This window comes from Saccoglossus kowalevskii, chromosome 1 (genome assembly GCF_978046115.1).
Source record: "Saccoglossus kowalevskii chromosome 1, keSacKowa6.1, whole genome shotgun sequence".
Taxonomy (NCBI): Eukaryota; Metazoa; Hemichordata; class Enteropneusta; family Harrimaniidae; genus Saccoglossus; species Saccoglossus kowalevskii.
Window position 1 is genome coordinate 29,414,684 of NC_140641.1, and position 17,114 is coordinate 29,431,797.

Below are 17,114 nucleotides of genomic sequence, written 5' to 3' on the forward strand. Positions count from 1 at the left end.
CGATTATATAAAATTTCACGATTTGTGCCAAGTACATTTACAATGGTTTATTGTTTCAAAACGTTTTTGTCAAGAAACTTGACAAACAACTTCTCAAAAAATGTAAATATTTATATTAATTGTATTTTCTTTTGACATTTGAGATTAAATATACCAGTGCAAAAGGTTTCTTCAAAGTAAAAATATTTGTAATGAATAAACTAAATTCAACTTTCAAAATTGTGACATGCTTTACAACAATTTTCTGAATAACTCTAATCAGAGTAGTTTTTTCAATAATTACTGCATATTTGAAATAACTTATTTCAGATTTAATGTTGGCCTAATCTGGTAAAATATTCGACAGAAACAAATCCAACATGGCAGTCGATGAGTGGTCGGATAAAAGCATAATAATCCTGGCTCCTGAATACCTTGCTTGCAGCCACCGAGGAGTGCACCACGAACATAACGACAGAGAAATTTCTGTTAATGAAACAGAACAATGCAATGTTCTTCCTTCATACTTGTACCATACAACTTTAACAGCTCAGGAGTGGGGTCATCCATCATACTATGGTACACACATACATGTGTCCTGTATTTAAAGATGTTGCACACTCCCATTTCTACTGGTACACAAAAATATAGAAATTATTTGGTGACGTCACAGTATTCTATATCACATACTAAGGGAAGCACTGGAAACAAATTCATCTGTAAGTGTGCTATTTCATTCATTTACATCGTGTAATAATGAATCTATTATATAACAATTATTACACAACAGTCTGAGTTATATTACTGGTATATTTCTGATAACATATACAGATGTTTCACGATATCACTAATTTTCTATTTATGTTAAAAAATACTGGCTTATTTCCCAGGGTTAGGCTAATACAATGTGTTGTTAATATTTACAGTAAGTGTTTCACAAATGAAATGGCCAAATGGCAGCCCTTTTAAGATTAAAATGTTATCACATATGTTCACCATTCATCATTATATCAGACAAATGCACATGAATTCTTGTCAGCATCAAATTCAAAATGTCTGACAGTGGACAGTTCCACAGAGCCATTATTTCAACAGGCTTGGACCAATCATGTTAAAGCTACACACATATATCACACATCAGGTTATATATCTCATGTCTATAATAAAAATGAGGAATATGACACAGCCAATGAATAGTTTAATTTGAACTTCCAGATAAGGTAAACGTAATTCCCCAATCATCAAATTATTGTACAGTATAACCCCTGTTTTACAAAGTTTTATTGAAAACACACTTTCAGGCCAGCTGCTTTGATGTTTTCAGTTGAGAAATTAAGACCAGTAGCAACACGGCTTGTATCTATTACAAGAAATCAATATATCCAACCTAATATAACCTGTTATAATGCTGACCTTTGGAGGTACATACCAATTAAAACTAGTTAAAAAACCTACTGAAAATATTCATGTGTTAGTTAACTTAAATGTGTGTGCAAATGATGAGTATCTGTTAGCTAGATCAGTAGACATTTAGTTCATAAGCGGAGTATTCACATGTGAGCACCCTTGATCTCCCCAATGTCGTGTACAACATCAACTACAACCAAGTAAAAGCTTTGTATTGAAAATCATTAAATATATACAAACACAGGTTCTCTACTCATTGATATGTAGAGAAAGCATTTTATACTCGGTGCTATGACCTCTATGGCACATCCCACTAACCCCACATAGCACAGCAAACAGTTCACTTTGTCAAGACACCCATTTTGATGACTGAGCCCCTGGTGCATATTAGTTGCGTTTCCTGCGCATATTGATGTCTCCACAATATCCTGGTTCCAGTGGATTTCAATACGAACTTGTCTGACTCCATGCTCGCTGGTTTACCACATCTATACACATGTACACCGGGTAAACACTTTTTACTAAAGGTGGGTTATGTTAAAAAAACAGTTGCTATATCGTTTTTGTTTTGTTATTTATTACATCCCCAAAGAAATTCAGTTTTTGACGGCATCTGTCTGTATTAATTCCCATGAAATATTCCAACATATTGTCTAATATGAGTGATATGATTTTGTCCAAATAGTTGATAATAACTATAATATTAATTTTACCAGATAAACGTCACCCATGGAATCAAATGTGTTTGGGGATGGATGATGGATTTGTCTAACTAACGATGCATCCTTAGAATGTCTATACTATACATGACGATCAAATGTCATGGAACGCGGGTATGCGGGGAACCAACTGTTGGTTGAAGTCCATCACAAACCAACCTTGAATTTATCATTGCCATATGTTACACACATTTATAGAACCACTGGATGTCTCATATACATGGTTTAAAGATTCTAGTAGTGATTAACAATAGTATCAACAATACAAATCAGGGGGTAGAATTTCAAAACGTTTAGTCTAAAGTATAACTTTACTTAACAAGGGTATTGTTATATCCTTATACAGATTATTATGACTGAACGTATATCTTGTCTAATAAATTATGGTACGGAATATTATGACAGAATGGGCGTACTATTTGGACCCAACAAAGCAGCAGTAACCTCAACTGGCAATCAAAACATCAAGAAAGCTCTGGCGAAATTGAAACGAGACCCATCATATGAACTACGTGTTTTAGCAATTGGTAGCGCGACCGGTAAGTACTGCAGTTCATAATAATAATTATTTGTATGTATAATAATATTGCTCTGGTGTGTTTACAAGAAACCATTTAAAACACATGAAAATACAAGTAACTTGTTGAATATGGAGATAAAATTTATCTCTAGGTTTTGTTATTAAAAGTTTTAGTTCACTGTATTTATTATATTGTGACGTAAAATGCGGGTGGGGCCTTTGTGGGGCTACTCCGCATTCAGGAGCTGGAAGCTTGTCTTTAATACAGGTCTGGTGTCTAATAATAGACATCTCTGGTAGCGTGCTTATCCTATAAGTCTTCTCCCTTCAGCTTGTCCGCTTTCACGGGTTGGGGATCGTTTTGGTTAAAATATATTACCACAACTGAGGCAGTGCAGGGAAGGAAATATACTGATAACGAATACAATAAATAAAAACAACACAATATATAAGGTTTTCTTCACTTTAATACATAACTAGTACAGGGTGCTAGTCACAAGAACCAGCAAGGATTGGGGATATACAGTAAACAAATAAAACTTAGGACATGATCGATGCTGCAGGGAACACTCCACTCTCCGGTGAACAGCAATGTACAATGTTGCGTTCCGTCGTATCTGGCACACTGTCAAAGCAGCTGCACTACACACTCGTGCTCTGTGTCCAGGAAGTATCGGCAACTGCACTGCTATCTGCTGATACTAGTAGCACCGGTACGACGGGAGCATTTCGGGGAGTAAGCGTCATTGGTCTTGTTGATCAGCAGTGAATACTGCACAGCACGTCTGTATAGAGTACAGCTCACTGAAGTCAAGAATCAGCATCACAGGATGTTACATGATCAATTACTTGTCTCAACTTAAATACTACAACTAAATTATGGCCAAGGAAATGATTGATTATCTCGAAATAGCGGACACATCAGTGTAAAGAGGATGCCAATTTTAGTAGTGGAATAAACCACACTTTATCCAAGATCTACTAATTTAAGGTAGGAGACTTGGGTCAATGATGTCATATCTATTTTCATTGCCAACAACTCCAAGGTATTTCACAATCACCATGCAACTGCCTGGGACATACCATTATGCCACAGGGAGAGATGTATGTATCTCAAATTGTGCTGACAACGCAATCCAGTGACTGTATCAGTAGTCTAAAATAGGTGATTTTCCGTACAATTGCGAGATCTCGCGAGATGCATGAAAGACGCGCGTCGAACGTCTGCCGCAAAAATCGAACGATTTGATTTTGAACTAGAATTTCTTTATTTCGTAGCTTACATTGACCGGCCGATCTTCGACAGAGGAATATTGCTTCCGAATACCCTTACTTAATCGAAATTGCCTATCATCAAATGTGGACAGCACATTATTAAGCATGGAAATGTCCCCGAAATACTTTCGCGTTTGTCGAATCCCACGCGATGTTTGACGCGACTACGACGCTATGACCTTTGTTTGTCCTGTTTTTACGTTCGATTTCACGCATAACGCGTGATTCTCGCAGTGTACGGAAAATGGTCTATTAAGCATGTGCAATGGGTTGTTGCAAAGTATCCAAACATGAGTGTTTTTCATTCACACAGCTATGGCTCTGTACTTTTTACTTACAGTTTATGTCACAATATTATAGTATAAGATTGTTTAAACTATGTTATTATTTACGTATGCCTGAGCATTTTTACAGATTGAAGGTATGCCGAATCATATAATGATCATTAAAATTAAAATGATCATTAACACAACATTATAATCATTCAATTAGGTCAAAAAGTTTGAATAACAACGAGAGTTTATTCCGTTGTTTGGTTTTCACTTTAAATTTGGTAAACTGCCAATTACAGAACAATTTGTTATATTTGTATGTTAAAGCTAATAACGCAAGGTATGTCAATGTAACTGAATGTAGACCATACTTGTTTTATAGAAGAAGTGAACTTTAAATGAGTTGCTCTATATAATATTAAATTGTCTTGCACCACTAATTAATGTAGTTCTGGAAGTGCAGATAATGATGCTTGATTTGTTGTTTCTGTTGTACATTGAAATAACAGTGGGCAAAATGTTTATGCACCTTTCAACGCGCATCAGCACATGTGACTTAGTTATATTCAAAATGTCTGTGCAGCGATCAGAACCAACCTTGTTTAAATACAGGATTTAGATTATGGAGAATGCGATGTTTCACCAGGGATAACGCGTTTTGCATTGATCTGTCAATAAATCAATCGTTTTACTATATCCAGCAATTTGTTTAATTGGTATAATAGTTTTCCTCTCCTCCCTCTATCTTTCCTCACTTACACAAGTGGACAAAAAAAGTTTAGTAACAAGTATTTCATCCTTTGTACACACTCGCAACAGCGCGTATTTTTTTTCATTTTAACAGGGGTACTTTTAAAAGTACGACATTAGTTTATTATAAATCATTGCGTTAACATTATTATTCTTTTATATAGGATCGATAGACGAAGGCATCATTGACACTCTTTGTGAAAAGTATTCTAAGATAGCAAATACAGTCATAGAACCTGCGTTAAGTGGAATAGATGATTTTAAAGAGCGTGTGAAAACACATCAAGATAAATGGTCTGGAGTCACTTTTGACTTCCGGGGGCAAACTATTGAGGATTATCTAGAAAAGTTGGATGAACTTCAAAAATATGACGTCATTCATGCATTACATTGCGTGTATCACTTCGCAGATCCACGTAATAGTCTGGTTACTCTGTACGGGATGCTGGATACAAATGGTTTATTTATAATAAGAGCTAATACAGGTAATGTACCTAATTATAACCCAATTAGTAGTGACCATTGATTAAACTACTAAAAAGATAAGTAATTATGTTTTATATAGTGTCATCTTTTATAAAAAAAAACCTGTGTCTTACATGTATGCACATTCTCTTCCATGTAGGACACTGGGAAGATTGCGCATTGAAAATCGGCGAATACTACCACGACCCACGTAGCCATTACATAGGGACAAAGTATATTAAGACATTGTTGCGTTCAGCTTTACCATCTGCAAATATAGAGTCTTACTACACCGAATCACCACTGAACGTGAGCGATTGCTTCAATGACGACTCCGTAGATGGGAATAAAAAAATTGATTTCATCTTCCAGGTTTTGAATTTTCGTCAAAGTCTACCTCCTGAAAAACAGCAGATTTTTCTCGACTTTTTGAAAAAATGCTGCAATGAGGAAAACGGTGAGATGATCTTCAACAAACAAGATGAAGATTTGGTTATTTATTAAGTAACACTACTGTAGCTTGAATAAAATAAAATATAAATGCTATATATAATAGCTAGCTAAAGCAAATTAGAAATATGGCAACGACAGGGTGGGTTCATTCCTGTCAATTAGCTTTATTTATGTCGTTGATACATAAGAATTGGGAATACGTATTATTTGCTGATTCAATTTCAAATGTAAGAAGCAAATATTGATGAACTTTTATTGTAGTGTATTGTACGATTTACGGTAAATTTAACTGGGGTTATATGCACGCAAAACAGGAAAAATAGTGAAGCGAAAAATAACTTGTTTATAGCGCAGACAATATAACTATCAAAAAACAATTAATGCAAAATAAATGAAATTATATTCTGCTAATAATGTTTCACAGTATGTCTGTAGAGCTGATACCCCTGGTGGCCTACGCATTATCAGTTGTAATGGAAGAAATGTTTAATGCAAAACATATATATAGCACATCTTGTAAGTGTTTCTACGATATTGGATTTAGTTACTGTCTATAGTCATTCTCATACAGTAGGGTCAGTGAGAAAATTATTGTTAATCTCTGTAATTATAATTATTTATATCTACATTAAATAATTTTAAAATAATACTGCTATTTTTATGTAACCATCATCAATCTCAAATTGAAGGAAAATAGGACCATTTTCTACCTAACCTACACTACTCAAGTTTAATCGATAAAATATAATTATTTATATATACATGGACCAGGTAAACATAAACAGAAAACCACCATTCTTAACACAATAGGCGCCAAAGTGTTATCAACAACTCAACTACTTTCGGGAGAAGTGAAATAGATGGGATGGATTGTCTATCATTTTTCACAAGATGTTCTGTAATTAAAATGTGTTATAGAAACAATCAGGCCAGTAAACAGAACGGAGATGCCATGTTTCTTTTCAACGTTTTATTTGACGTTACGTAACAGTGATGCAACGAATAAAATTATAAGTTTCGAAAATGAATACAAAGATCCACAACAATCCGAGTTTGACTTCAAATACAGTGTACATGCCAGTATATGCTTACATATGAATTTGCGCTATATGATACATTCACACTGCCTAACAAAGTGCATGTAAGTCAGTATGAAACAAATATAACAACACCTTACGCTTTAAATTATTTCATCACAGAGTCATATGCCCTATATAAGTCCAGTGTTATAAAGTTTCTTTTTTGCACTCTGTACATGATATATTCGTATATATTCTGTGTCGCATACGACTTGTTTACCAATTCCGTGTGACTGAGAATGTTCTAGAACCGTACTGTGTCTGGGTGGAATTTTTAGAAACTGGTTGAATAGGTAATAGAACACTGTATGAGGCAATAGAAGGTAATGGAACATTCTAGAAATTTGTAGTAAGTTCCAGACTCATTATGTATGCTGATGTAATGGTCTATTTATAGACAGTGTGGGTATACAGGGAAGTTGTTCAGCACTGAGATCAGATCGGAGATCTCGTTGAATTGTATTGGAGTTTAAGTATCTAGTCATTGGAGTAGTGGAGTTTTACCGCGTTATTGTACTTGATGTTTGCAGAGTATAATAATACCAGTACCAGTTGAAACCTCATCTGTTGGCTCCGTGTTCGTATGTTATCATCGCCGCCAGGGAAGTCTTCTGTTACTGTGTTACTATGAAATACTTAATAAAAACTGACGCAAATTAATTCTCCACTGTCCACTGATGCATTCATTTATGTTTTATTTGTTCTGACTGACATTCATGTTACACAACTGGTTTGTCTGAACCTCAAATTACTCCTTTTTATTGAACTCCATTTAAAGAAACATTTTTTGAGCATATGCGGTCAATTCATTAGGGTAAGGAACCAAAAGTGACATGCTCCTAATAGAATGAGAAGATCTACTGGCTAAGTAATTAAATGAAATAATTAAAATGATACAAATTCACTGTACTACATATAATCTACAGCCCCATGCAAAATAAAGTGGATGGTTTGTGCTATAACAACCTGTAAGGAAACCACGAATGATATGTTTTTTAATAGAATGAGAACATCTAATGGCGAAATAAATATGATAAATGTTCAGAATAATATCATTTCATTGAATTGCATATAGTTTATAGTCCCCATGTCAAATAAAATACATTTAGTGACATTAGTGATTGGTTTGTACTATAACGGCAAGTAAGGAAACCAGGAACGATAGATATCTAATGGCGAATTAAACAAATGAAATGTTCAGAATAATGTTCCTGTGTCAAATTAAGTAAATACAGCAACGATAGTGGGTGGTGTGTGTTATGTAAGAGAATCAATAACGACAAATCTAATGGAAATAAACCTTTGATTTGTTCAAAAAGGTGTCAATGCATTATACTACATATATTGTATTGATCCCATGTCAAATAAAGTAAACACTGTGACGTTAAGGAACTTGTGACTTGTAAGGAACCAAAAACGACATGAGAATTTCGAATGGCGAATTGAAAACTCAAAATGATACAAATTCACTGTACTACATATATTCTAATGCTTCTATGTCATGTAAAGTAAATACAGTGACGTTAGTGGGTGGTTTGTGATATAACGACCTGCATAGAAACCAAGAGCAATATAAATTAAACGATCGTTTAGCGAATTAAATAATTGAAATGTTAAAACCGTTGCACAATAATATATATTTATAATCAGCTATATGCCTCAAAATAAATGTAACATGAATATGTGCACCTCTTCTACTAAAAACGCATAATAGCATAATAGCAACTGATCGGACGCATTTTATTCAATTCGCAAACAGCCCGGGCGTGTATAGTTACAAGGAATTATTTGTGAGTAGATCAAGGTTGTCGCTTTCACAATTGTCGCTTTCACAAAAATGGGTTTCTAACGAGTAAATCCACTCGGAATGTTTAGCAAAGTCGCTAAACCTAATGGCGTCTGCCGTATATATCATGTATCGAATTCAGGTGATGCAGTTCAGCTTATGCTGAGTTGATAACATGATCACTATCTAATAGAACGCTCTCTAGTTAAACGAACGCGCTCTAATGGAATGCCTCGCGCTAAGATCCTCTCCATACACAGAGTAACTGCACACACCCTAAAAAATGTTATCATCAAATGCGAAAACCTTCAACAGTTGATTGGAATACTATTTTAATTTAGGCGACTTATTTTAGAAACATTGAAACTTGAAATATTAATATGAAATGGATGTACAAATACACGTTTAGGTAAGGCATTTTAAAATGTTGTTTTGTTTTGACATAATAATGACTGTGATTATAGATTTTTGAACAAATGATAACATAATTAGTCTATTTACGGTCATCTTCATTCATATTTCGCTCATCATAAAATTTATTACATTTATTTTTTATTATGCAAAACCAAGTTGAGATAATAAGTATAGCATTCATATAATGCTGGGATCGTATAATAAAACTCAATAATTCGTGTTATACAACCTGGACAAGGTACAAATTAATATAAAATTATGGTAATATTATTCAAAATAACTAAGGAAGTCTAACATGTATCTAAATATGTCTTTGCACGAGATCACTTATTGCCAATGAGAATTCAGCTTTAAAATTAAGTCAGTAAATGTCGTGATTCTACAGTATTATCTGTGTGCTGATAGGGCGACGTGGACGGCATTGCTCGAGTAGGCTAGACCCAAACCCAATTTTGGCGGTAATTAGCATTCCAAAAAGAAGAGGCAGAAACAGACCTGGGAATGTCCAAGGAGGGCTGATGGGAGAAACTTCTCTGCACAAATCTGTAGCCGAGACTGCTCTATCACCTATGCGCTGGTCATCCGGTCTGGGTCAACAATCACAGTCTGACCCACGATACTGGGACCCACCCTAAAATACCCTCCTCAATTGATTGCCTGTTTCATAGGTAATAATTGATAAAGACATTTTGCGTTCTCCAGAAGCCTGCCCTAAGCAAGTGTTTAAGGGGGCATCTGACGCAAGAGCTAATGAGTTAGTGATCATACAAACCTCATGCACTCATACTTGGTGTCTCTGTAGACCCTGTGCCGAGGACACTAGACGGTCATAAACCTCAAACACTGTCAAAGTGATCCACATAGAAATGGAAGGCTTGTCTGTCCTGCTTACATGTGTTTACTGCCTTGCCTCAACTCCCTAGTACGGTTTGTAGTAACTCAATGCTCGAACCGGGCAAAGAAGCAATTCTTCTTGATCCTCAGTGTCTACAATGTTGGCCAGACGGGGATGACAATCGACCATGGATTGTGTCCTGGGATTTGGTTCTTGGTGAGAAACACGATTTGTGTCTTTAGCACAGCTTGATTGTCCATAAAGGTGGCACAGCCGTTCGAGGAGGACAAGGCCCCTAGTAGACGTCTACCAGAGGCGAGAGCTAGTAACTAGTTTTCCACGTCAAATATTTTAGTGGTGCTGATCCCAGAGGCTTAAGGGTAGTCTGCTCAAAGTGGACAATACAACTGACAAGTCCCAATTTGGCAGTTCCCTTGTACGTCTAATAGGTGTGCTCCCCAACATGTGAGAGAGGCATTTGTTATCAGAGTCATAGCCATGGCAAGTGGATCCAGGATAAGTGGTCCACCAGGGTAAGGCATTCTTTGCTTGGTCTGAGAAAGTTTCTCGCCTGTCCAGTTCCTGTAGGTGAGCCAGGTGCTCAAGTCTGGTGAGGCTAACCAGTTGAAACGGAGCACAGAGATTAAAATAGTGCTTGGTGTTTCCAGAGCAGCACATACTGATTTAGTCTGCTTAAGTCCAGAACTGGACGCCAGCCACCTGTAGTCTTTGGGACCACAAACACTTATGAGTAGAAAACCTGACTTATCGCCTGGTCCTTTATCATGTATATATGTAGCGCTCTTTCTAAGCAAACTGTCTACCTCCTGATGGATTTCTTCTGCTTTGCAGGGACCCCCTGACAGTGCCCCCAATGGGGGCTGCTGACCGGGGAGGTGGAGATTGCAGCAGAATCTTGTAACCATGTATCACCACCTGGAGAGTCCAAGGGTCGGTTACACGCTGCCTCAAAGCCAGAATAGACTGGTGCAATCTGTGTGCAACAGAGATATGTGGCCATGGGTTCAGCGGTTTTACATCGAGGGAGATCTCTCCTCGGCCTCGGTGAGATCCTATGAGGCCTTTAGAAGTCAAACGGTTCAGACTCTGCTTCCCGCCAAACATATGCCCATCCCCTTCACCTCAGACGGAAGCGCCAAACTTGCTTTCCCTGCAAGCTGGCCAGGCATCCACCCGAGAAGGAGGGAGACCACCACCTGGCCCCTTCTTCCTTGGGGGCGTGTTGCCACTCCCCCCCCCCTTGGAAGAGCTTGAACCTTGCCTCCTGGCCAGTGGGTGCTGACTTTGGTCGATACGTTTTCTCATGTAAGGGCTCTTTCCACTTGCCTTTGGCAGCAGCCAAATTGGCTTGCGGATTTCACCTGTAACAAATTGTCGATGGGATCCCGAAGCACCAAGACTGCTTCTTCCATCCTCATCTCAAAGGGGATGGAGGAGGTCCAGTCTGCATAACTGAGGCGGTGGCACACCCTGCGCCGACAAAAACAGCCAAAAAAACAGCATCCAACTGCACAGAAGCAGCCCCTGCCATGAGAGCCAGATGACACTGCAGGATATCCTGTGTAGCTGTGCTGTGTCCCAACCAATGGCTGTGTCTGCTCCTCTAGGAAAAAAAATTGTGGTACCAGGGTCGGGGAAGGAACCAAGGGAACTGGTCTAGCATGATATTTGGCTCAGACCAAATTTGGCTAGCCTCGGTATCAGACACTACATCAATCATGTAGCAGTTAATAAATTAATAAACGCTGCTCGAACTGATAAATATGATATATAGAAGATAATATTTGGTAATCGTAGTCCTAAATAACTATTAAAAATAGCTAGACGTTTCGAGCAATGGCTCTTCATCGATAGCATAGAAGAAAATGTTAAAACGTACAGGTAGAACATAGGAACGCAAGAACGCGCATGAACTATAAAATAGAATAACCAAAAATTCCACAATAGAACATATAATGCGCCTTAGGTAGTAAGCTCAACAAATGAGTTGAAGTGTTTGTTAACTCCATGGGGTTCTTTAGTTCCAAGGCGGAATATAGTTTCCTCCTCGACACGCCTGAGCTGATTTTCGTTGCTATTGACAACACATACACCAGAAATAGACAAAACTTATTTCAATCGGGTAGCGCTTGGTCCAGTGGAAAGGGTTAAGCATGAGATTGCCCCACCCTGTGGACTTAAGTCTCTATTCCACAGGGAACCAACGTCCTCCCATCAACATCCCGCTACACCCAGCAATCGCGGCCGGACCAGGGTAGCCATGCTGTCGGTGTTGTTTTGGATCCCGCCGTCTGGATCCCGGAAGCACTACCGAGAGTAACTACTTCAGGATCAAGGGTGGGGGTACATTCATCGGGTCACTAGGATTGATGTTCCCCACATCAGCCCCTGGACGTGGCTCATGGAGTCGTTATGAAGAACAGATACTGAGGCGCCTCTTGCGGTTGCACCTGCCAGATCAGATACACCTCAGATGGCCGGGAGTGACCCGTGATGGAGTCAGGAATTCCTTGTCACTGGATCATCGCCAGAAATGAGTGGACAAGATGGCCGACTTCCGCTCTAGCCAGTGTTCCCCAGTCAAATAAACGTCACGGGATGTGCCATAGAGAATGCATTGCATAAACATATATTAAAACTAAATTTAATTTTGAGCTTGTATTTTTCATTTTTTCACTTTTGTGTGCTTTGTAATAGACAGGTGACGTTCCAAGCTTTCGATATGTTATAGATCTTTCCATTAACATTCCACCATTAAATGCCCAACTTGCCGTAAAACCTGATGATAAATTCTACACTGGCCCAGTGTATTACCAATGGACGATATGTAATTGTGTGCCAGACTCTATTTTTAAAAATAAGAAAATGCAGTAACGCAGGTGACTGTTCAAGTTTGTTTGCTTCGTTCTGAATTCTCTCTGGTTCAATAAACACAACGACGCAGCTGACGCAGTTGTAGACGCAGTATTCGCTGCCCAAATTAGAGTTAAAATTCATGCATTTTTTACACAGACGTACGATCCAGTTGTTAGCAAATATAACTGTTTTAATCCAATTAACAACAGGAAGTAACCTGAATCAAGATTTATTTTATGTACGTTATTCCATGTTAAAAATTATCCCACTTTTCGAACGTGAACCACTATCCCCATACTGCCTTTGATGCTAAATATCAATATATTGTATCGGCCGTTTTTTTCTTATTATAAAGAAGGGGTTTCATCATAGTGTCTGTCTGAGAGTTGTGTATTATTCCACGACAGTCTTTTGTTTTGTAATGCGTCAGACAAACGTAATTTGCATACCAATCGCCATTGACGACCACAATGATATTTACAAGATTAGTCTGTCCCCATATTTTTGTATTAAGTATATAACGGGTGGCTGTCTTCAATGCCATCTTAGGAGTGTACCTAAGGGTATATCGTCCTCTGGTAACCACAACCATTTATTACATGGCTTCATATGATCAGCTGACACATACAAGTGGGCACAGAACAAATGAAACAAAAGATTACCTCACTTACTATTGTTTCCAACCCCAAGCTGTGAACTACTTAACATAACAACATAATCTCAATTAGGCTAAACAATAGACCTTTAAAGTCTATGACATCATGCGTTGTCTTGAATAATTTTGCATGTAATTATAGTCACTGCAATGGGATAGACAGTAAATCTCTACTTGACCAGATTCTATTGTCTATTTCTGGCAATGCCAAGGGAGTGCAAGGGGGTACAAAACCAACGTCCTGCCCTGTTTGGTTCCCTCCAAAATCGGAGGTCTGGCAGGCCCTCAACCAAAGCCTGAATCTTGGAGGCAAACCACGTCACCCTGTGAGGGGGGTCCACAGAGAGACCCGCAACAGGTCCCATAGAAGCAACAAGCTCCAGGGGCACAGCCTCGTCATTGCCGACATGATCGGGCAAACCTGTAATAGCAGACTGCAAGGATGCCCTCCAATCAGCAGGGGGTACTGAGAAATCAGATCCACTGCTGTTGGACCTCCCACTCGTCAACGCAATACTGAGGTACAGGTAGAAGGGGTGGTTTTGCCCATGCTAGCACTCCACTCACTTACGCCCACAGAGCAGCAGAATTGAATGCATGATCAACATGATCCGTCTCTGCACTACGCACATTGCAGAACAAATTAAAGTTAAAAGCTGATACAAAGAGACCCATTAATGTAACCAAATGTGTTATCTGAGATTTTTTTGCACACAAAAAAGACACGGGGTCTAAAATAAGAGAAACTGGAGACTGAATTGCACTGTTTTTGCTATGATGCACACTCGGTGCAGAGAAAAACAGAAGTGATCAAGGGGCAAGATGGCGCAGGTCTCTTTGCTTCGGCCACTTGTTGCGTGACGTGGAGGAATATCTATGAAGTCATGGCTTCTCCTGACCTAAATTTCTCTCCCCATCATTGGCTGAATCGTAGATTATTGCCTACAGTTCAAAAAGGTCATTTTGGCTGACCGGAGTCTATGGTGGGTAATTGAATGTAGTGAATTGGGTGATTCCCAGTCCACTCCCAGATAAACCTTCCGTCTGTGAATCTACCGAGAGCCTCCATGCACGTAGTGGTACACTGCTCATTGATAGTGTGCCATCCGGTTGGAACAGCAGATCCGGTGTCTTGATTAACATTTCAGACAGTAGAGGAAACCAGGCCTTGGTTGGCCAGTTGGGCGCCACCAGGTCAATACGCAGGTGTGCTCCTGTCGTAGTTTCTCCAGTACCAGGTGAATCTGTGGGAGGGAGGAAAGGCATACGTGTCCATGTTGGCCCATGCTCCTGGAGTCGGCAGGAGTGTCACATACGTTGGAAGCTTGGCATTCCGGGCTGTGGCGAATAGGTCTTTCCAGTCAGAGCGTTAGCTGTGGCTCCAGACTCTGCTTGTTCTGGTACCAGACACCCCACTAATCAGATAGCGCTTATTCCAGCAGAAAAAGTTAGTCATAAGGTTACCCCACCATGGAATCTTAGGACTATATTCTTCCAGAGGGAACCAACGCCGGCCATCAACATTGTCTGTGCATCCTCCATCACATTTAACAATCTGCTGGACCAGGCCAGCCCCGCTGTCAGTGTTGTCTTGGATCTCTCCATCTGGGATCCCAGAAGCGACAACGCTATCGAGAGTGACTGCTTCAGGATTGCGGGTGAGGGTATGAACATTGGACCACTAGGACCGATGACTTCCCGCATCACCCCCACGCTTTGGTTCACAAATTCGTTTCCGAGGACGGACTTTGAAAGGGCTGCTCGAGGTTGTACCCAAAGAATCAGACATCGCTACCCCCCCCCCCCTCAGATCATATCTCTGATAGTCGAGTCGGTTCGCTCTGGGAAGGCCACAGATCTTCTTGAGGGGAGTGACCAGTAGAGAAGGCAGTGCTCTGGGAAATGTACTTGCTGGCAGGATGTAGGAGACGAAACCAATTTCCTGCCCTGCTCAGTCCCCCTCCATATTGGATGCCTGACCACCACCCCCCCCCCCCCAATCAACTGGCTGTGGACTAGCCCTCGCAGAGACCCTGTACCCCCGGTTTTCGCCCCATCTGCTTCCCTATCAATGGGAGGCAACCCAATATGTCTGCAGCTTGTCTACTCGACCTGCAAATGATGAAATTTGCCCTTTACAATCCCTGATTGTCAGAGGCAAACCGTCAAGGAAGGATCCACAGAGGGCCATCAGGACCCACACTTACCGACGCAGCACCCAAGGTACTGGTTGACAAACAGGAGGACTTCCCACCCATACTAGCACTACTTTAACTCACGCCAGAGGGCTTCCCGAACCGACTGCACGACTAGTCTGTACTCGGGCAACATGTGGAACGAAATTACAGTTGAAACTGACACAATGAAGCCCTACAAAAGTAGTCATATGCGTAACCCAAGTTTTTTTGTGTTCGGTACAAAAAGGACACAGGCCCTAATAAGAAAAATTCACCTACCAGACACCACTTCCTACTGTAACGGTCACAGGAGTACTTCAGAAGACTCAGTCGAAAAAAATTCTGACTGAACCGCACTCTTTTGCTGTGATGCACACTCAGTGCGAAAAAAACAGTGAGTGAACATAAGGCAAATTGGCACTGACCTCTTGACCTTGGTCACGTGCCATGGAAGAAAATCTTGAGGTCATGGGGCTTCCCCTGACCTAGATTTCCTCTCTCCGACATTGGCTGAATAGTAATTTTGACCGACTGGAGTCTATGGTGGCTAATTGAACGTAGTGAATTGATTCTTCCTTATTTTTGAGAAGTCATTTATAGCAATGAGCAGAGATAGCATAACCACAATGGAATGTTTCAAAGAAATTACACAAAGGTCAAATACATACTGGACACATGATTAGTAGTAAAATGTATTTAATATAGATTTTGACATTACTCCAATAAATTTTCTGTACATATATTGTTAAAGATTATTAGATTATTAAAGGCAAACAGAAATTAAATTAATAATAAAATTGTGTCTATATCAATGAGAGGAAATGTTCTACTGTCATTAAATGAAATTATAACATCACAAATTAAGTTCACTACATGACATGACATCACATGCCATCACTACATCATAACACAATGTATGTAATTGTTAAATGTAAATCACCAAATACATGTTTACATGAAATCGCTATGTTATATTACATGGTATTACATAAATGTAACACAACACCATCTCATTATGGTATTACACCACTTAAAGGGTATGATATATACATTCTATGAAGTTTATAATTTCATTCATTTTAACCATAATTCTCTGAATCTCAAATAATTGTATAACATTTAATAGTGGTAATTTCAGTATTTGAGCTTTTTATCATTGGTTCCTTTTCTACTCGGTAATAATATTTTATTCTGTGACATAGTTATCTTGACTGACAAATAAGTTGACACTGCAGATTAGGACATATGTGAAATTGTGCCAAACAATATTTTGGTTTCATGTGAGGAGGTTGGAGGTTGGAGGTCGGAGGTTGACTCAAAATCTCAGTTCCCATTTCTTGGCAATATTTTATGAAATTTCAAACAATTTTGTGCCAACCACACTAAAAGTGGTTTATTTTTCAAAATATTTCTGTCAAGAGACATAACACACTTCTCAGATTGATAAAATG

At 39.0% G+C, this 17,114-nt stretch overlaps 1 protein-coding gene across 1 annotated transcript; it reads left to right on the forward strand.

The window, feature by feature from the left end:
- The first annotated feature begins 2,511 nt into the window (after positions 1-2,511).
- On the forward strand, positions 2,512-5,891 carry LOC146750831 (histamine N-methyltransferase-like). The gene is made up of 3 exons (XM_085497548.1): positions 2,512-2,644; positions 5,087-5,407; positions 5,548-5,891. The coding sequence occupies exons 1-3, from the start codon at positions 2,512-2,514 to the stop codon at positions 5,889-5,891; spliced, it is 798 nt and encodes a 265-aa protein (XP_085353674.1).
- Positions 5,892-17,114: the final 11,223 nt, after the last annotated feature.

Coding starts and splice junctions, on each gene's coding strand:
- LOC146750831 (XM_085497548.1), top strand. CDS start 2,512: ATGGGCGTACTATTTGGACCCAACAAAGCAGCAGTAACCTCAACTGGC. Junction 2,645..5,086: donor AGCAATTGGTAGCGCGACCG/GTAAGTACTGCA, acceptor TCTTTTATATAG/GATCGATAGACGAAGGCATC. Junction 5,408..5,547: donor TATAATAAGAGCTAATACAG/GTAATGTACCTA, acceptor TCTTCCATGTAG/GACACTGGGAAGATTGCGCA.